The sequence below is a fragment of the Nelumbo lutea genome, chromosome 4 (genome assembly GCF_056320005.1).
Source record: "Nelumbo lutea isolate HS-2025 chromosome 4, American lotus-T2T, whole genome shotgun sequence".
NCBI lineage: Eukaryota > Viridiplantae > Streptophyta > Magnoliopsida > Proteales > Nelumbonaceae > Nelumbo > Nelumbo lutea.
Window position 1 is genome coordinate 33200874 of NC_142687.1, and position 20018 is coordinate 33220891.

At 40.1% G+C, this 20018-nt stretch overlaps 1 protein-coding gene across 4 annotated transcripts in view; it reads right to left on the minus strand.

Moving 5' to 3' along the window:
- LOC148855069 (DEAD/DEAH box RNA helicase family protein) overlaps positions 1 to 20018 on the minus strand; it is a 145219-nt gene that overhangs the window by 121817 nt on the left and 3384 nt on the right. For all 4 annotated transcript variants that reach the window (XM_088983399.1, XM_088983398.1, XM_088983396.1 and 1 more), the window contains exon 2: positions 12260 to 12372. In XM_088983399.1, the coding sequence (XP_088839525.1) occupies positions 12260 to 12307 (48 nt within the window). In that variant the 5' untranslated portion in view covers positions 12308 to 12372. The remainder of the gene's footprint in view (positions 1 to 12259; positions 12373 to 20018) is intronic.

The following is a 20018-nucleotide window of genomic DNA, read 5'->3' on the forward strand; positions in this document are numbered from 1 at the left end:
CAAAGATTGCCTGTGCCAACTCAAATCACACCTATCTGATGAGATTTTTTTTTACCATTTTACAATTTATTCATTTAATACTTGCCCACGGACCATGCTAAAAGTACCACTAACCATTAAATCTGGCATGCTAAAAGGTATACTTAAAATCATAAAGGTAAATGTGGCATGCTAAAAGGTTTGATTTTAAAAATCATAAACCAATTGCGCCATGCACAAAAAACCACAACAGGGACCTGTAGAGAACAGTGACATGGGCCCCACAGCTGTGGTTCAGAGGGTAGTCAGAGCTGTGGTTGTTATTTTTTTCAGTTCTGTTATTTCTAGTTTCAGTTTTATATTGTTTGTTATTTGTTAGCAGTTATGATGTAAACACCAAGGGCAGATATGTCCTTTCATGTAACTCGAGATAACCTATATATACTATCTTAAAGTGGCGGCGGCAGAATGATTGAGATTCTGTTCTTCTCCTAAAATTCTGTGTTCTATTGCTCTTCTCCCACTCTTCCCTTTACATCTTCTTCATATTCTCTTCTCATCGAACCTGAAATCTCTTAGTGATCAAGACTGAATAGCAGTCTTGATTATCTACATGGTATCAAAGCCAAGTTAGGGTTTTTCATGTGGGTCTAATACCAGCCGACCACATGAGAATCTCCTAGGACTGAAAGCTGAAGAAGAGGAGTTCGTAGACTGATTCTTGGAGATCGCCAAAGGTACTAGCAGCTGTTGGAAACTTACTAGGGTTGCAGAGTGTTGGTGGTCAGGAAGGATCAGAGAAAACTAGGGTTCAGGTAACCCTAGAAGGCAGCGAACTATTTCTCCTTGTAAGTTATTACTTTTTTAAAAAGTTATTTCAGAGAAGAGAGGTTGGACCTATCTGGAGGGGAAGGCCGAACCATTCTAGCTCCTTCTCTTCGGTTTCCTAGGGTTTTACAGCAAACCCTGAACCGAATTGTGTTCTCTCTACTCTAGGGTTTGAAAGTGATCTGCGACAAGTCCTAGTGGTTGACTGAACCCTGTGATCTACCTAGAGCTACTCTTAAGTTGATTGGTAGGTCAGATCAGATTCTAAGTTTTTTTATTACTGCAAGCTCATCTATACAGTTTGGACTGTGCGACTGAATTGCTCCCTTTTAGGACTGATTAAAACCCTGACTTTTTCTAGCATATTAGTTTTGTTTTAAAGTTGTTCTCAGAGTTCTAAGGGGGTTAGAGACCTACGGACAGATACTGCTGTGTTGGCTAGTTGGTTTCAGATCAGAATCACTTCGTTTTTGTGCGCATACACTGACAATACAGATCAGGCCTATACTGTTTTGAGTGTGATTGGTGACTCAAATACTGTTTTTGAGACTTAACAGAAATGGAGCCTAAGATTCAGGGAGAAGGCAGTCTTGGGAACATCAGTTATGGTGGTGTTTCTGAGATGGGTGGTCAGATTACGACCGTAAAGTTTGATGGATCAAACTATTTGGAATGGGCCCAATCAGCCATGATGGCTATTGGTGGAAGAGGTAAATTAGGGTACCTCCTGGGAGATATGAAAGAACCTTCCAAGGGAGACCCGACATACACCAAGTGGATGCAAGAAAACTACTTGGTTATGACATGGCTGTGTAATTCTATGCAGCCTCATATTAGCCGGAACTATTTGTGGGCAAAGACAGCCAAGGAGATATGGGATGTTATGAAAGAAACTTACTCCCAACCCCTTAATGTTGCTAGAGCATATGAATTGAAATGTGAAGTGAATACCCTTAAACAAGGAGAGAAACCGGTATCAGTCTACTTCTCTACATTGAAGTCCCCGTGGCATGAGATTGATCACTTAGAGACTCTTGAGTGGGAGAGTCCCAAAGATGCTCAGACCCATAGAAAGCACATTGAGACAAACAGAGTGTTTGAATTCCTGGCGGGACTGAACCCAGAATATGATATTGTGAGGCAGCATATTTTGACTAGAGATAGTGTGACTCTCTCTCAGGCCTACTCATTTGTACACAGTGAAGAAACCAGAAGGAAGGTTATGATGCAACCCGTATCAACCTTTGTAGCGGCTACACCCAAATCAGGGGGTGATTCAGAGAAGGACAGGAAAAAGGAAGACAAGAAGGATGTAGTATGTGAACATTGTAAGAAACCCAAACATACAAAAGAGACATGTTGGAAACTGCATCCTCACTTGGTTCCTGCGAAATTAAGAAACAAGAAGGGCACTGCTCATGTAGCCATGAACACTGATTCAGCATCCTCATCTAGCACAAAAGAAACATCTTTGGAGACCTTAGCTGCAGTTCGGGCTGCCTTAATACAGCTAGAAAATGAGGTAGGAAATTCAGCTCAACCATCAGAACATCCATCAGCCCCTGTCACATCTGCCTTCGCCCATTCAGGCACTCGAGCTTCAGCCTATCATGCCTCAGCTCCAGGTACTACTGAGCCTTGTTGGGTAATAGACTCAGGTGCATCTGATCACATGACTAGCTTGCCTTCACTGTTTACTACTTACCATTTGTCTTCTGGTAGAGATAAGGTATCTATTGCTGATGGCTCCCCGGTTCCGATTTCTGGGAAGGGTGACATCAAGCTTTCAGATACTATGTCCCTATCATCTGTTTTGCATGTGCCTAAACTTGATACTAACCTTCTTTCAGTCAGTAATATTACCATGCATATGAACTGCTCAGTAACCTTCTTCCCTAACCGATGTGTTTTTCAGGACTTGGAGACGCAGAAGGTGATTGGGACTGGCAGTGAGACGAATGGGATCTATCTGCTCGGGGAGCGGTTCCGTCAGGGAGAGTCAGTAGAGAAGTTATCTTTTGTTACTCAGAGTGTGAGTCCGGTTATGCTTTGGCATAACCGATTAGGTCATTTGTCTTTTCGATCTTTACAGAGTCTGTTTCCTACTTTATTTGAGTCTATTGAGTTGTCTCAATTACAGTGTGAAAGTTATGAGTTTGCTAAGCATTGTAGAAAGCCTTATTCATTGAGTAATAAAAAGAGTGATAATTCTTTTGATATTGTGCATACTGATGTTTGGGGGCCTTATCATATCCCTTCCATGGGTGGGTACAGATATTTTTTGTTATTTGTTGATGACCATACCCGGTTCTCTTGGGTTTATCTCATGCATTCACGAGATGAGGTACCTTCCCTGACCCAAAAATTTCACCAAATGATTCTAACCCAATTTGATGCCAAGATCAAAGTTCTTCAATCTGATAACGCAAAGGAATACTTTGCCAAATCATTGACATCTTATCTTCATCATCACGGGGTTCTCCACCAGAGCTCTTGCCCTCATACACCTCAGCAAAATGGAGTGGCCGAGAGGAAGAATAGGCACATTTTGGAAGTGGCTCGAAGCCTCATGTTTACTTCCAATGTCCCTATTCGCTTCTGGGGGGATGCTATCCTCACGGCGGTATACCTTATTAATCGGGTCCCTTCTAGGGTCCTTGATATGCGGTCTCCTTTTTCGCTTCTACACCCACGTGAGGACTTGTTTTCTATTCCCCTTAAGACATTCGGTTGCACTTGTTTTGTTCAGCTTCTCGGACCCCATCCCTCCAAGTTCGAACCCAAAGCCTCCAAATGCATCTTCCTTGGTTATGCACAAACTCAAAAGGGTTATTGCTATGATGATCCTGTCTCCGGGAGGAAGTTTGTCTCCATGGATGTCACTTTCTTTAAGGGGACACCCTATTATCCTCGGGTTGCCCCTCAGGGGGAGAGTAGTGAGAGTGGGGGTTTGAGTTCTTGTCTTCAGGGGGAGAAGTGAGAGTGGGGCAGTTCCTTTACCTATTCCATTGGGTGATGAGAACCGCAATGGTGAGGGTGGTCAGCAGGATCAGGAGTTGAGGGTTTATCACAGGCGGTGCAGGCAGGTTGATCCTGATCATCAGCAGTCCAGACCAGCTCCAATCTTATCTGCAGCTCCAGGTCCAGATACTTCAGTCACAGAGCCCACAGAGACTTCCCCTACAAATGATCTTGACCTTCCAATTGCAGTCCGTAAAGGGAAACGACATTGTACCACATCCACAGCTCATTGTATTTCCCATTTTTTATCCTATGATCGTCTATCTCCTACCTACAGGTCCTACCTTAGCTCCATTTCCAATGTCTCTATTCCAAGAACAGTGCAAGAAGCCCTATCCGTCCCTGAATGGAAAGATGCAATGCAAGTTGAGATGGATGCTCTGTTGAAGAACAACACCTGGGAGGTAGTTGATTTGCCAAAAGGAAAGAAACAAGTCGGATGCAGATGGGTATTTACGGTGAAGCATAATGCAGATGGATCTATTGAGAGGTACAAAGCTCGGTTAGTTGCAAGAGGGTTTACACAGACTTATGCCATGGATTACTTGGAGACATTTGCACCAGTAGCCAAGATGACTACTATTCAAGTTCTCTTGTCTCTTGCAGCAAGTCACACCTGGCCTTTATACCAAATGGACGTGAAAAATGCCTTTCTGAATAGAGATCTGCAGGAAGAAGTTTACATGTGTTTGCCTCCTGGATTCTATGATGTAGAAGTAGGTAAGAAGGTCTGCCGGCTCAACAAGGCTTTGTATGGTTTGAAACAGTCACCTAGGGCTTGGTTCGATAGATTCAGACTAGCACTTGTGAAGTTTGGATATGTACAGGCCCAGTCAGATCATACCCTATTCATCAAGAGGGTGGAGTCCTCTTTGACACTATTGGCAGTATATGTTGATGATATTGTGGTCACAGGGAATGATAGCCATGAGATTGAGTCTCTTAAACAGCTTCTTCAACAAGAATTTGAGGTGAAGGACCTTGGTGTACTTCGGTATTTTTTGGGTATTGAGGTTGCTAGATCTAAACAGGGGATCTTCATATCTCAGAGGAAATATGTTCTAGACCTGTTGGCAGAAACTGGAAAGTTAGGTGTCAAGCCTACAGATACACCAATCGAACAGAATCACAGGATTAGTGCCGAGAGTGGGGAGCCTCTAGAAGACAAATTTATGTTCTAGCAACTGGTGAGAAAGCTCCTATATCTCTGCCTCACTCGGCCAGATATTACCTATGTTGTTAGTGTTGTCAGCCAGTACATGCATTCTCCTAGAACCACACATCTTCTTGCAGCAGAAAGAATCTTAGCTTACTTGAAGAGATGCCCAGGTAGGGGCATACTTTTCAAGAACAACAATCACATGAAGTTGGAGGTTTATACTGATGCAGATTGGGCTGGGAATGTTGATGATAGAAGGTCCCTCGGGATATTGTGCCCTTGTGGGAGGAAACCTTGTCTCCTGGAGAAGTAAGAAACAAAGTGTTGCCTCCTGGTCAAGTGTTGAAGCAGAATATAGGTCCATGGCCAATGGAATGGCTGAAATTCTATGGCTAAGATCTCTACTTGAGGAGTTGGGTATTGAGTATGAGAAGCCTCTGATGTTGTACTGTGATAATCAAGCCGCCATTAATATAGCACATAATCCAGTACAGCATGACAGAACCAAACACATTGAAGTTGATCGTCATTTTGTGCGAGAGGGGGTCTCATCTCAAGAAGTATGCCTCCCTTACATCACATCCAGTACGCAACTAGCAGACATTCTTACTAAAGCCGTATCAAGAAAGAAGCTAGAGGCGGATCTATCCAAGTTGGGAATGATGAACATATACTCCCAACTTGAGGGGGAGTGTAGAGAACAGTGACGTGGGCCCCACAGCTGTGGTTCCACTCTGTCCGTAGGGTAGTCACAGCTGTGGTTGTTATTTTTTTCAGTTCTGTTATTTCTAGTTTCAGTTTCAGTTTCAGTTTTATATTGTTTGTTATTTGTTAGCAGTTATGATGTAAACACCAAGGGCAGATATGTCCTTTCATGTAACTCGAGATAACCTATATATACTATCTTAAAGTGGCGGTGGCAGAATGATTGAGATTATGTTCTTCTCCTAAAATTCTGTGTTCTATTGCTCTTCTCCCACTCTTCCCTTTACATCTTCATATTCTCTTCTCATCGAACCTGAAATCTCTTAGTGATCAAGACTGAATAGCAGTCTTGATTATCTACAGGACCTGAACATGTAAATAGCCAAAAAAAACTGCTTGAAAACTGTTGTGGTCTTTGTGGTTCAAATTCAATAACAAGTTTTTGTGAAGAGAAAAATGGGTCCTTCATATGCATTCAACTAAAAGGTTTATTTACTATTTTCCTTTAATTAACTATGCATCACTTTGAAATGAAACAAATAGGCATGAGTTCAGATTTATTTTCTATTTTGTGTTTACTTCAGACATAACCATCACAGTGGAATGTTTTAGGTAAAGTAACAGAAGCATGGTGGGCATTGTGGTAGGGGAGTTGAGAAAAAAGAATTTGAAATTGAGTTTGAGAGGTTCTTTCTTGGTTAAATCTTTCTTCTCTGGTTTTGAGTATGGTACGGTGAAGCTTCGCCTTTGGAGGTAGATCTGGTCTCCTCATATTCCAACCAAAATCTGTTTCTTCAAGTTGATGGCATACCAAAGCTTGACCATCAACAACCTGATACCAAGGAGAAAAGCTTTGGAAAATGGTTGCGTACCCTGCAACTCCACCCTGGAATCAGTTCAGCATCTTCTTATTCATTGTAGTTTCTCTTTCTCTATTTGATGGCATTTCATCAAATTATTTAGCCATGAGGTCATGTTTAGTCGACTCATGGTCAATCAATGGATTTAGCAAAAGGGGAGTATCCTTATTTGATAATTGATTGGCAGCAAAAGGGAGTATCTTGTGGAACATTTCTCCTTTCACCATCTGCTGGTGTATCTAGAAAGAGAGGAACAAATGAATTTTGAAGGAAAAAGATGCAAGCTGCAGCATCTGATTGGTGTTATTTAAAGAACAATGTCATTGTGAGTTTTGTACCTTAAGGAGTTCAAGGGAATTCAGTTTTCAAATTTTTATAATCAGTGGGATTCTATCATTAGGACTTAGGAGGGTTGGCTGTTCTGTTGTTTAAGGCTTATCTTTGGCCCCTTTGTATTGGGCCATTGTCTTTTCTTCTGCTTCAATAAAGTTCTTTAATTATCAAGAGAAAATAGAGTATGGAGGAGCTAGCACCTGCATGGTGTAAAATATCCATATATTTCCTAATATTTCCATGGGTATCAACACGAAATATTACAGGAACCGACATATTCCCTGGTGAAAACTACTGCTGCCATGAGGAGTACAAGAGATGGTATCATATTTAAGTTGGTGAAAATATTGTGCATATGTGGAGCAGGAGCAGCAGTATTTTTTTAAGAATCAAGAAAAATACTACATCCTAACACCCCTGGTTGTCTAGATGACATGCCAAATACATTCTCAAAGCTTTAAAATGAAAAGGATTCTGCATTACAAGGCTGTAAATCAAGGAAATTCCATAAATTTTCAAACAAATCAGCTTTGGAGACTTGATCAAATTGCTCATTCCTGCTTCCAAATATTCAATGCTCCACCCATTCTCCTCCCTTCCTTCTCCCATACCCCTCATAATCCAGCTAAGAAACCTCATCTTCCTCCCCCTCTCCCTATCTTCCCACCAACCCCAAGATCACTCAATCTCGTCCAGTCTCTCCTCTTCTCCCCCTTCCTTGTCCCACCCCTTGACTTTCCTATCTCAACCTCCCTCTCCACAAATTTATTGATATTCACCTTCCCATTTTGTACTAAACCCTTGACTTGTTGGTCCTTTTGAATCTATTCTACTCTTTCTCTCTCTCTATTCCTGTCCCCGGTCTTTGAAACTTCTCCTTCTCCTTGTTTTTCTTCTTCTGGTCTCTGCTGTGTGCCTTGAGTTTTACTGCCTGCATCAGCTTCTAAACCATTTGCAGCACTGCTTTTGATCGGACATTTATGAGATCTAGAGTTTGCCTTAGGTCCTTTCCTTTTGTAAATTCTCTTAAATCTGCCACAAGGACAATTCCCGACCAATCCTTCCTTGAGACAATGAAAAACCTTGGTTACATGAACAAGTTGTCCGTTAATGTAACCTCTCATTTTCCGCACGTCCTTTGCCTTTTGGTTCTCTGAATTAGTTTGTCCCGGGTCGGTTACGACTCTTCTCCTGCCAAGCTTCATCCCCAGCTTTCCAATTAAAATCGAAGTCCACACTCCTTCTTCTTTGTCCGTCCCTTTAGCTTTTTTGTCACTCATCATGAAAACACCTTTCTCTTTGATAAATTTCCTTCCTTATCACAGTTTTCTTCCACTTCAGCTCTTTCCACCACTCCATCGCCCTCCTCAATCCCATCTGAAAATTTAAGAATTTCTTTCTCAAAGTTAACGACCAACATCGCCATTCACGAGAGGAGTGTGTTCGTCACAAACCCCTTGAGTTCCACCTACAATCCTCTTCCTACCATTTTTATAATACGTAGCAACCACCCAGACCCATCTTTCTCTAGCCTTGGTCGAAATCCCCCTTCCTATTGTTCCACTCCTTTTAAACTTTGGTCTGAAAAGCCCATGAAACTTTTTCTCCCCAACTACCTTTCTCCTAAACTGAACCTCCTTCCTGCCATCATTCTCTTCGGCATTGCAACCTTGGCCTTCCTTCGACATTTCTTTTGGGCATGACAAGGTCTTCAATCGAGAGCCTAGTTCAGAGGTAGCCGATGGTGGTCGTGTTCCATGCTCCTTTGCCACTCCCACAGTTTCTGGAGATGAATCATCTAATCCCACATGCATTGAGCCCCCATAGGTCTTACCTTGTAAACATGGGGGAGGAGGCCACAGGAAAGATGGCAAATGTATTTGAGTAAACCCTACCGCTCAAATTTATCAAAGACCCAAGCAACAGATGATTACTAGTGTGGTCACATGAGTTTCTAAACCCCAATGAATGACTCTTTTGAACCATTGGAGGACCAAGGGGTTCAGCTTAATTCTTTTCAAGTCTCTTCTCTTTAAATAGTGGACCCCAGCCAGTCACCGGTTTAGCCCCTTTCAATGTAACTTCCCCATGTGATCTTCCCTTTAAATAGTGGAACAGCAGTATTATTGCCCACCTATTAGAATCATTTGAACTTTCTAGAGTTTAAATTTTTCTTGAGTTCACTCTATAATGTAGTTTACAAGACAACGCCGCAGCATATCATTTTGTCTATTAACCTTATCATCTTAGCTTTGTTTGATGGTTTGGATCAAGGTAAAAATTTAAAAGGTTGCATCTATGCACCCTTTATCATTTCATAAAATATCATTCTGTATTTTCACAAATTTCACAATGTTTCCAACATCCTGACATTTTTCCTATATTTGCATGACTGATATTTCCACCGACATTGACATTTTAAACCCTGAACAGCAGCAAACATGGATTTCCAAAGCCTAGTCAAAACTACAAACCTGTACAACCACAAAACACCGATACATCACTCCTCCTAGAGGGAGGGATTAAACCCTATTGAAGTTTCTTCTATGAACCCTTGTCCAAGGATTGGCCAAAGTGTTGTATGAATTGGGATACAGAGGGAAGAGGCACTCAACCTAGCCACCAAGGATCAAACCTACCTTGAAGAGCCACCAAGGACCTTCACTACCATCTTCTTTTCACCAATGGAACTTGAAATTCTCCCTTGACCTGAATCCAAGAACAGCCAAGAGACCATCAATGTCAACCATTCAATCCCCTTCCACCTCCACCTGTTGAAACCCAAGTTGCTCAGCTATCCTTAGTCCCACCTGCTGATATTGTTCCATTTTGGGAAATTGATTTTTTATAGTAAGAAAAATTCATTAAAACAAAAAGGGAAATTGCTTAGTATAATGGTAAAATCTTGGGCTCTAAGTGTGAGAACACTGGTTGGAGTCTGAGAACGACCAAAAGCCAAAGGTTAGGTCACTATCTAGTCCACCCACCCCAACATTGAGTAATGACCTTTTTCTTTGATATAGCTTTCATTTTACCTATTAAGGTAGAAGGAAAATAAAGAGATGGTGATACTAGTTATTTAGTGATGCTTCAGATAGGGGTTTTGAAACAGCTGAACAAGAGACAAGAAGGGCTCATGCTATAAGAGGGATAGAGACCTAAGAATTCTGTCCCCTGGCAGTGATGGCTTATTGGCTGCAACAGAACAGCAGGGCATCAGTGCTTCTGTCTCTACAGGTAAGTTGGAATTTTTTTTTTCTCTGAAATCAAAGATATTATTAATTATAACGATGTACAAAAATGACTACGAAATCCAACAATTTACTCTTTACCATCCTTGACACCCAAAATACAGTTCCAATTAAATGTAAAATCTCTCAACTTAAAAGAAGGTAAGTTGAATGTCAAAGTTGAAATTTTGGGCCCTTGTTTATCTCTTCTTTTATAGCAAACATCTCAACAGGTCTCAACAGAGGGACATCCCAGGTGACAAGACTGGTTTAGAGGGGGCTTAGATAATGAGAGTAAGATATCCTCATCAGGCTCCAAGAAGGAATGATATTTGGATGTTGTAGGCATTTGGAGAATGGTGATAACTGATAAGCCATTTAACTCCATCAGGAACCTGTCAAATCATGTGTTTTTTTTTTCTTAGTGATTAGACAATCAGGCAAGGAAATTTTTCAGGAGATTAGATGAAAGAGATCAGCTTGGTTTGGAAGGGGTATCTAGTCAGGAGATTAGAAGATCTGTTGGGGTCAAATTCTAGAAATAGAAAGGAATATCTTGTGCTTTTGAAAGAGTATTATATGGGAGCTTATATTGGTGCTGTGTTGCAATTGAATGAAAACTTGCAGAGTCTGAGGTTGTGGGGTTGCAATTAAAGACATGATTACCCAAGGAAAAGCAAGCTGCAAAAGAGGCAGAGGAATATCTTTGACAAGAAGAAGAGGGAAGGGCCAAGATAGAGGGTGAACATCCTGAGTCTAAGGGTGATCCTGGTATCAAGGTGCCAGCTTTTGTGCATGTCAGTGGTGGTGCACATTGGAGTTTTTGGTTCAGTGTCCAGGGACCCTTGGTGGCTTTTTTTCTTTTTTTTTTTATCAGAAACAATTAAAACTGAAATACAGAAGTCAACCCGTGGTGGCTTCTTAAGCAGTTTTCATTTCATTGCTGGTTCTGTTTGGGTTGTAGGTCCATCATGCCTTTACAACTTTGAGCTAGAGGGGGGTTCAAGTGCTCTTCTTTCAGGTCTTGCGTGTGAATGTTTTTATGTACAAGTTTTCTTTATCTATCAGTAACTAAAATAACCATTGATTAAAGAAAAGAATGATAATGATACGCTGGTGTGCCTAAGCTGAGTTCTAGTTGCTCCTTGTTCTGCAAGCCTATCGGCCATGTTATTGGCAGAATTTAGAATCCAGAAAAAGCTTGCATTTAGTTCCTTAGTTAAGTGTCTAATTTCTACCATAAGATATCCATATGGGCAAGAACCAGTTCTCTTCTCCAATACCACTGGTCTAGAAGAATTTAGAATCCAGAAAAAGCTTGCATTTAGTTCCTTAGTTAGGTGTCTAATTTCTACCATAAGATATCCATATGGGCAAGAACCAGTTCTCTTCTCCAATACCACTGGTCTAGAAAACAAAGCAACTTTCTCTCTACGTTTTCTGAATAATCCAACAATGCCTGAATAACTTGGTCCCCGTGCTGCATCTGTCAAAGTTAAGCTGGAGGAGATTAGGAGGGTGCCAAAGTATGAGAGATAGAATTCCTTGATATAGAAGAGTCAGCCACATTCCTCCAATTCCTTATAATATCATCCATCACATCATCATCATACATGGATCGGCTACATGAATCCTGTTTCGCCAATCTGTTCTATTTAAAACCATATCCATCACACAAGGATCAAAAACATATACAGTTTTCCCTAGCGCACTATTTTGACAATTATCCTTCCAATTATAGCTTCCTTGTGTTGAGTCCTTTCTTTGAAAAATATAGTGCTCCTCTCTTCTCAAATGCACCAGAATACAGTAGCTCTCATGCATCTCATAATATTTTGCCTCTTTTTCAGTGTAGAGATAAGGAGAAGCCAAACAAACCTTCCATGTTCCCTGGAGAGATCCACCTGCTTCCAAATAGAATAAACAAGAACTCCCAAATATTTTGAGCAACTGAACAGAAAATTTGCAGATGAGAGGTTGTTTTTTGTACACATCTTTTAGATCACTTTTATTTTCCATACTTCAATGAGACTTTTACAGTTACCTATCAAAGAACAATCATTTTTTTAATTATGAGAATGATTTCATCAAACCATGCTATAAAATTTTAAACAAAAATAAGAATTAAAAGGATATCATAATACCAAGCTACATGACGGCACAACTGAGGCCATCGAGGCCATCAATGCCATGTATGGGCATGTGGAATGAGCTTACAGCATTGACAAGAGATGTCAGAATGGTGGATACATATAACCTGAAATAAAACAGTTTATCATTACTTACTAGATTGAGTAAAGAAAACATCCAGGAAAACTGAACAAAATCAAATGTCAAACAATTCTACTATTTTTTTATCAGCAACACAGAATTTTTATTAAAATTAAAAGGGAAGATATTACAACAAGAGGTTGTTAGAACTAAAACCCATTACAATAATAAAACCCCACCACCCTATTAAAATCAGGCCCCCAGTACAAATGATGTCTATGTACTCTTTGCTTAGCTAGTCCATCTGCCAAAGCACTCGCAGACCACCTAACACATCTTGCTTTTTTAAGATAAATAAAGAAAAATTATTGCTAAAAATAGAAACAATTACAACTTAAATAGGTGACAAGAGATCACCCCATCAAAAAATTGCAAAAATACAAGGGAGAACAAAACAAAACAGACTTCAAAGCAACAAACATAAATACACCAAGACTTCTTAAGAATTCAAAGTACACCAAAAATCTGCCCCGAAGTCTTCTTTCTTTAGACCTTGAAATTCTGGCAGTATCAACACTCATCCAATCGCTGAAGAACTAATTCGTGCCACCACCTCTTCCATCCTTTTCTTCTTATTCTCAAAAGTCCTGTTTCTTTCCTTCCATGCTTCCCAGAACACAGAAAAAGGAATGCAACTCCACAGATTTTTTAACTTAGGACCACCCTGTATTCTTGGCCAGCACCCAAAAATTTCAGACTGATCCGAAATTGACCACATATCCATTTTAAACAGCTTGAAAAAGTAGTACCAAATTGGGATTATAAAGCTGCCTTGGAATAACAGATGAATAATATTTTCCTCTCCGGCCAGACATGGTGCACATCTGCTTGGAAATTGAAATCCTCTATTTTTTAAAATGTCCTGTGTTAATATGCAACCTATGGCTATCAGCCAGGCAAAGGCTTCCACACTTGGGGGCACTGGTTTCCCCCACACCCCCCGAATTGAATCAGCCTCCACCTGATTGATCAACATGGAGTACTTTTTTTTTCTAACTTCACTGTGAACTTCCCACCCTTGCATTCTAACCCATCTTGCTTGAATATACATCTGTCAAACAATTCTAATATCCCGCCAATGCCACTATGACTTCAGCATTTATAGGATTTTTTACCAATTAAATAGCATTACAGAATCTAGGTCACTAGGTGCGATAGGAAAATACCTCTATGCCAACAACATGCATTGAAACTAGTTTATAAGGCAATGCAAAAAACTTCTCCTAGCCATCCACCAATAACCACAGAAGACAGTCCAACAAGACATTCAATTTCTCATTGATTGTCATTTTCCCAGGGCATAAGTAGTTTACAACATTTGTCTCAATCAAAGAGGTTCAAAAGAAATATCACCTATAATGCCATAATTGATGTATTTCAAAATCTTATCATAAAATAGCAAATAAGAGACACATGAACCATTTATTTGATCTGATGTACACCAAGTATCAAGCAATCATTTTTTATAGGTAAATGATTTTATTAAAATCAGAAGATTGTCAATTCAAACAACCCAGGGAGAGGTATGAGATTCACCTCATCCAATCAACAAAAAAGAAACAGAAAAATAAATTACAAGTGAGCCCAGAATAAGCGATCCCTATTAACCCCCTGCATGACTAGAAAATCAGCCATTCTATTTGCCAATCTCCTGCCATTGAAACACCACTGAGAGGTTGGCAATGAGCCATTTAATCTTCTTAAGCTCATCCCTAAATTCCCAAGTAACAGCCTCCGGATTTTGTAGCCAGCCCACTAAAGCCTTGGGGTCTCCTTCCACAATTAATCTGTTCAAATTTAACTCCTTTGCTATCTGTAATCCTTGGACAACTGCTAACAGCTCCGCCTTATTGAATTTCCCACACCTGCTGGCCAATCTCCTGCCATTGAAACACCACTGAGAGGTTGGCAATGAGCCATTTAATCTTCTTAAGCTCATCCCTAAATTCCCAAGTAACAGCCTCCGGATTTTGTAGCCAGCCCACTAAAGCCTTGGGGTCTCCTTCCACAATTAATCTGTTCAAATTTAACTCCTTTGCTATCTGTAATCCTTGGACAACTGCTAACAGCTCCGCCTTATTGAATTTCCCACACCTGCTGGTCCAGAAAAGAAAGCTACAACATGTCCTGGCTGTCCATCTTTGTTCCTAAATACCCCTCCAATCCCAGAAGGGCCAGGATTTCCAAGGATGCTTCCATCAAAATTAAGCTTTAAGAACTCCTTCACAGGACAAGTCCAAGTAATGACAGTCATCCTCCTAGAGAAGTTAGCAGCCACTTTACCCCAATTCCTCCATAGGTTATCAAAGGAAAATTGAGAGAACAAATCCAAGGTTTTCACCCAGTGTATCAACTTTGCCAAAATGCACTCTTTTACAGCTTCTACACTCCTTTCCTTCTCAAGAAAAATCCTTGCATTCCTTTCTTCCCAAACAGACCATAGAACTGCTGCCCTTGTGCATCTCTAAAGGATTCTTCCCCACTTCTTGGGCCACTAAAAAGTGTTCAGCTTGAATAAACCTCTCACTCCATCAGTATAGTCCACCTGCTTCCAAAGAGAGAAGAAACAATCCCAAATTTCTACAACAAAGGGACAAGAAACTAAGAGATGGAAAAAAATACTCTCCCTTAGATTTGCAAAAGATGCACCACCAATTAGGGGACAAGCAAAGATAAGGTTTCCTTTTTTGCAGGTTATCAAAAGTATTGATTTTCCCATGAAAAACTTCCCAGGAAATCTTAAGGGGGATGGTGCCCAAACACATTTATCAAACACAGAGAAGTCAAAATGTTTCCCCAGAACCTCTAACAACTGAACCATCTCCCCACCCTCACTGTCTCTCAAACCCCTTCTAAAACTGAAGTCCCAATTATGTGACGCAATAAGCATAGATTGAGGAAAGAACCTAGAGATAGGTTCCTTTTTAAACAAAGAAACAGAGTATAACAATGGGAAAAGATTTTTCCAAGCAAAATTACCAATCCAAAGTCCAAACATCTTCCCAGAATAAAACAAAGTTCCCAGAGCAAACATCATACCTGACATGGGTTAAGATCAAAGGAAGTAAGCTACCAATAGCTCTCCACGGCAAAGCCAGCATTGCCCTTGCAATGATACTAGCATCCCAACCATTACCTGACCCCATGAATGCTAGCCACCACTCTACTCCACAGTCTTTCCCTTTCAAGTGGCCACCTCCACAACCACTTTCCCAACAGAGCTATGTTCTTCTTTGCTAAATTCCCTATTGCCAGAGCACCCTCCTTGCTTTTAGACATGACCTCACATTTTTATCAAGTGATTCTTTCTACTCTCTCTTGGCTCCCATAAAAAAACCCTCATCATCTTTTCTAACATGTGCACCACTTTTTGGGGGATCCTAAACACAAAGAGAAAGTAAATTGGAAGGTTGGCAAGTGTGGATTTAATTCAAAGTAATTCTACCTCCCAAAGATATATAATTCCTCTTCCAAACAGCCAATCTCCCAGCAATCATTTGTACAATTAAGTTCCAGAAACTTGTACCCTTCAGGTTTGCACCTAGGAGTCCCAAATAATTCAAAGGCCAATCATTTACAATATACCCAATAATATCAGCTACAACCACCACCTCTTCTCCTAAAGTTATCCCTACCACACAACTTTTGTCCAAGTTGAGCTTTGAATTAGAGATCCGCCCAAACAACTTGATCACCAACTTCAGATTCCTTACCTTCCCTAGATCTTCCCCTTCACACAGAATGATAATGTCATCTACAAACTGTAAATGGGTCACTAGTACCCTATCTCTACCCACCCTTAGTCCACTAATCACACCTTCACTGTCGACCCTAGAGATGAGTCTACTAAAGGCATCAGCTATCAAAGTAAATAAAAAAGGTGAAAGGGGGTCACCTTGTCTTAACCCTTGACAAACAAGAGAAATTCCTCACAACTCTATTGACCAAAACTAAGTAGTGGCAAGTTTGGGCACACCCCATCATCCACTTACACCATCTATCCCCAAATCCACACTCTTTCATTATTTCTTCCAAAAAGAACCAGTCCACTGAGTCATAGACTCATAGGCCTTCTCAATATCCAGTTTACAAAAGAAGCCTTCACTTACACCATCTATCCCCAAATCCACACTCTTTCATTATTTCTTCCAAAAAAACCAGTCCACTGAGTCATAGACTCGTAGGCCTTCTCAATATCCAGTTTACAAAAGAAGCCTTTATTCTCGATTCTATTCATCGCACCCACACATTCATTGGCTATAAGGATTTGATCAGAGATTTGCCTCCCTTATATAAAGGCTCCTTGAAACTGGCTTATAATCTTCAGGAGTACTTCTTTCAATCTCAATGACAGGACCATGGCCAAAATTTTATAAATACTTGTTACCATTTACCAAGCTTATTGGCCTAAAGTCCTTGGGGCGCAATACATACGGCTACTTGGGAAGTAAGGCTAGGAAAGTAGCATTAACCCCTGAATTTACAAAGTGTTGATCAACAAACTCATTGAACATCTCACATAAGTCATCCTTCAAAACTGCCCTCTTTATTTCTTTTTGATAAATAAAATTCATTAAATTTCATTAGAAGCAAAGGATAAAAGTCTGTTACAAGCATCCTAGTGGAAGGCGTGAGGTGCAGCCTCACTCTTTAACAAAGAAATAAAACAAAATTACAAATGGGCCCAGTACATCTGATCCCTAGTTACCCCTTGCTTGGCTAGAGCATCAACAAGTGCATTAGCCTCCCTTCCCACCCATTGTATAGTTTTTTGATGAACCCTTCCCACCCATTGTATAGTTAAATTCATCTGTTGTATTACCCACTTGAATTTCTTCATTCATTTTTGTAACACCAAATCATTGAAACTAGGTCTTTTAGCCAACCCACCACCACCTTGAAGTCCCCTTCCATCACCAAATTCTCCACACCTAACTCTTTTGCAATATGGGTGCCTTGTAGGGCTGCATATAGTCTTGCCTTTAAAGAGACTCCATTTCCCATTAGTCCTAAAAAGGTGGCTGTTAAATTTCCTTCCATGTCTCTTATATCCCCTCCTATTCCGGATGGACATGGGTTGCCTTAACTACTCCCATCTCTTATAGCCCCTCTTTACTTCTTCTTCCTCTAAGTTTCTCTCCAGCCACCTAGCTTCCTCACTCCCTAACCTAGGCTACTCCAGCCCTTCCACCCTTAGCCTAGTCCCCAAAGGCCTCTTGAAGATGGATTTGAAATGCTCTACTAGGGCTCTATCTATCTTTGTTTGATTCGATATCACTTCCAATTTGGCTATATAGTTTTTCCTTCTTTGATTGGCAATGGCATGAAAATATTTAGTATTACCATCTGTTGAATTGGGCCGATTTCTAGTTATTGGGCCCAGTTATTTAGCTCTTATTTTTTAAGTTGCTAAGTTAGGAATGTGTTGGGCTTTAGGCCCATTAGCTTATGTTTTTAAGTTGTAACTGTTCAGCTACTTTAGTGGCCGCCCTACTAAGGGCATTCTTGTAATCTCTTATTCTTTTAAGTTAAGTATAAAATATAATGAGGGGTTGGCGGCCAGACCTAATTCAATTCTGGTTGACATCGTACTCTTTCTTTCTTCTCTTTTCTTCTCTACTGCTGAAACTCTTCATCTTCTTCTTCTTTCTCTTCACAAGGAATTCATCTAGATTTCCAAACAGTGATTTCTACTCCATCCCATTTCTTTATTCACTTATGCCTTGACTTTTACCTCCAACAAATTTCTTCCCTAAGAAGAACCTCTTCCAAATCCTTTTTTAACTTCCATCTTTGTTCTCTTTAATTTCCTCTCATTGATATCACCTTGTCCCTCTTTTTCATCTAAAAAATCAATTTGAGTGATGAGATTTAACTTCTTTTCTTCCAACCTTCTAAAGTGATCCTTGTTCCAATCCTTAAGCCTGCTTTTAAGTTTTTCAGTTTCCTATGGAACCTCACTCCCACAAGATCCCATCTATCTCCACCCTCCACCATTCCTTAACCTTCTTTGCAAAATTGGGGTGAGTTAACCACATTTTTTCAAACCTGAACAAAGAAGGTCTGCTAACAAATATCACTCGATTCACTAGAGTATCGAGTCACATTGAAGTCCCCCCAAGCACCAAGGCCCCTCCCAAATTCTCCTAACTGCATATAACTCTTCCCACAAGTTATTCCTCTCTCTATAAGAATTAGTACCATACACATTAGTCAAAACCCAGGTACCCATCCTCCACATTTCTAAATTTCACTGAAACAGAAAATTTTCCAATTAATTCCTCTATAGCTTTTTTTTGATAAATAATTAATTCCCCTATAGCTTCCACTACATCAATTCTCCAGAGTCCCAGACAACCTATCCATTTCGGCCAACTTTGCTTCCTGTAATAACACAATGTCTGGCTTCTCTCTAATTAATAAGTCTTTGATCACCCTCCTCTTTCTAGCGCTACCAAGTCTCCTAACATTCCAGCTGATCAACTTCATCATTGACCTGAAAAACTGTCCCGCCTTAGAATTTCTAAATCACTTAGGTCCTCCTCTTCTTTCTCCCCTCTCACTGAATTCTAGGTCACCCTCTACATTTCAACCTCTCCACCTTAGGCAGCTTCTTTTTTCTTTTTCTTCTCTTCTTCTCCTCAGACTTTCTGGTATACATTTTCATCTCTGGAATCTCACTTACTTTTAGACCCATCCTTTCTGCCATATCTATAACATGGAACCTTTCTCCACCCCTGCCTGCCAAACCACATATGAATCCAGACCTTCCACACCATCCCCAATCTTCACCAAGTTAGGCTCAACCTCACCAGAATTTTCCTTTCCCTGTGTTTAAACAGCCAATAACTGCTCTTCCTCCATATGAATCTCCGCTAAAAGCTCATAAACCAGTCTCCAAATCATTCCCCATTCCTCCCCTTCTTTCCCTACCCACTCCTCACAAATTAGTATCGAGCAATCATTGTCAAATAATATTATTTGAACTAGAACATTTTAACTCTAAGAAATGACACAGAAGGTTCATCGTTCTGAATCTTGTTTGCCAAACTCATACCATTTGTTCCTTTCATAATGATTTATGCAAAGGATAATTTTTTTTTCTATCTCCTTGTCAAAGTCATTTTTGAATAAACTTCATAAAAATTTCTTCCTCCATTGTCTATAATAGATGCCTAAAGAAAAGAAACCAGATGGGCTTAGTAAAGGACCATCATAGCCAGAAAAGGTAGAGAAGTTATATTCACACTAGGAGAAGCCACCAAGTCCATGCCTCCATGGAAACTACAATAGAAGCATATGTTCCTGTAATCTTACTAAAATAATCTTTAAAAAAAAAAACATTGCAAGGATGAAAACCAGGAAAGACAATGGAAGCACAGGGGAAGATGGTATTCTAAGTGTGAAAATACAGAAAATAAATTAAAGTGTCTCGGGAAGGTGTGCACAGAATAGATTCCCAAGGACATCTGGAATCAATATTATCTTATTATAGACATTGATGAACAATTTTAAAAAGATAGGCAAGATATTTATTTTTTATCAATAACAAATACAAACTTTTAATAATCATGAGAAGTAAAAAAGCAAAGTCCCTCAATTCAAACATTTTTGAAATTGGGGGGACAAAAG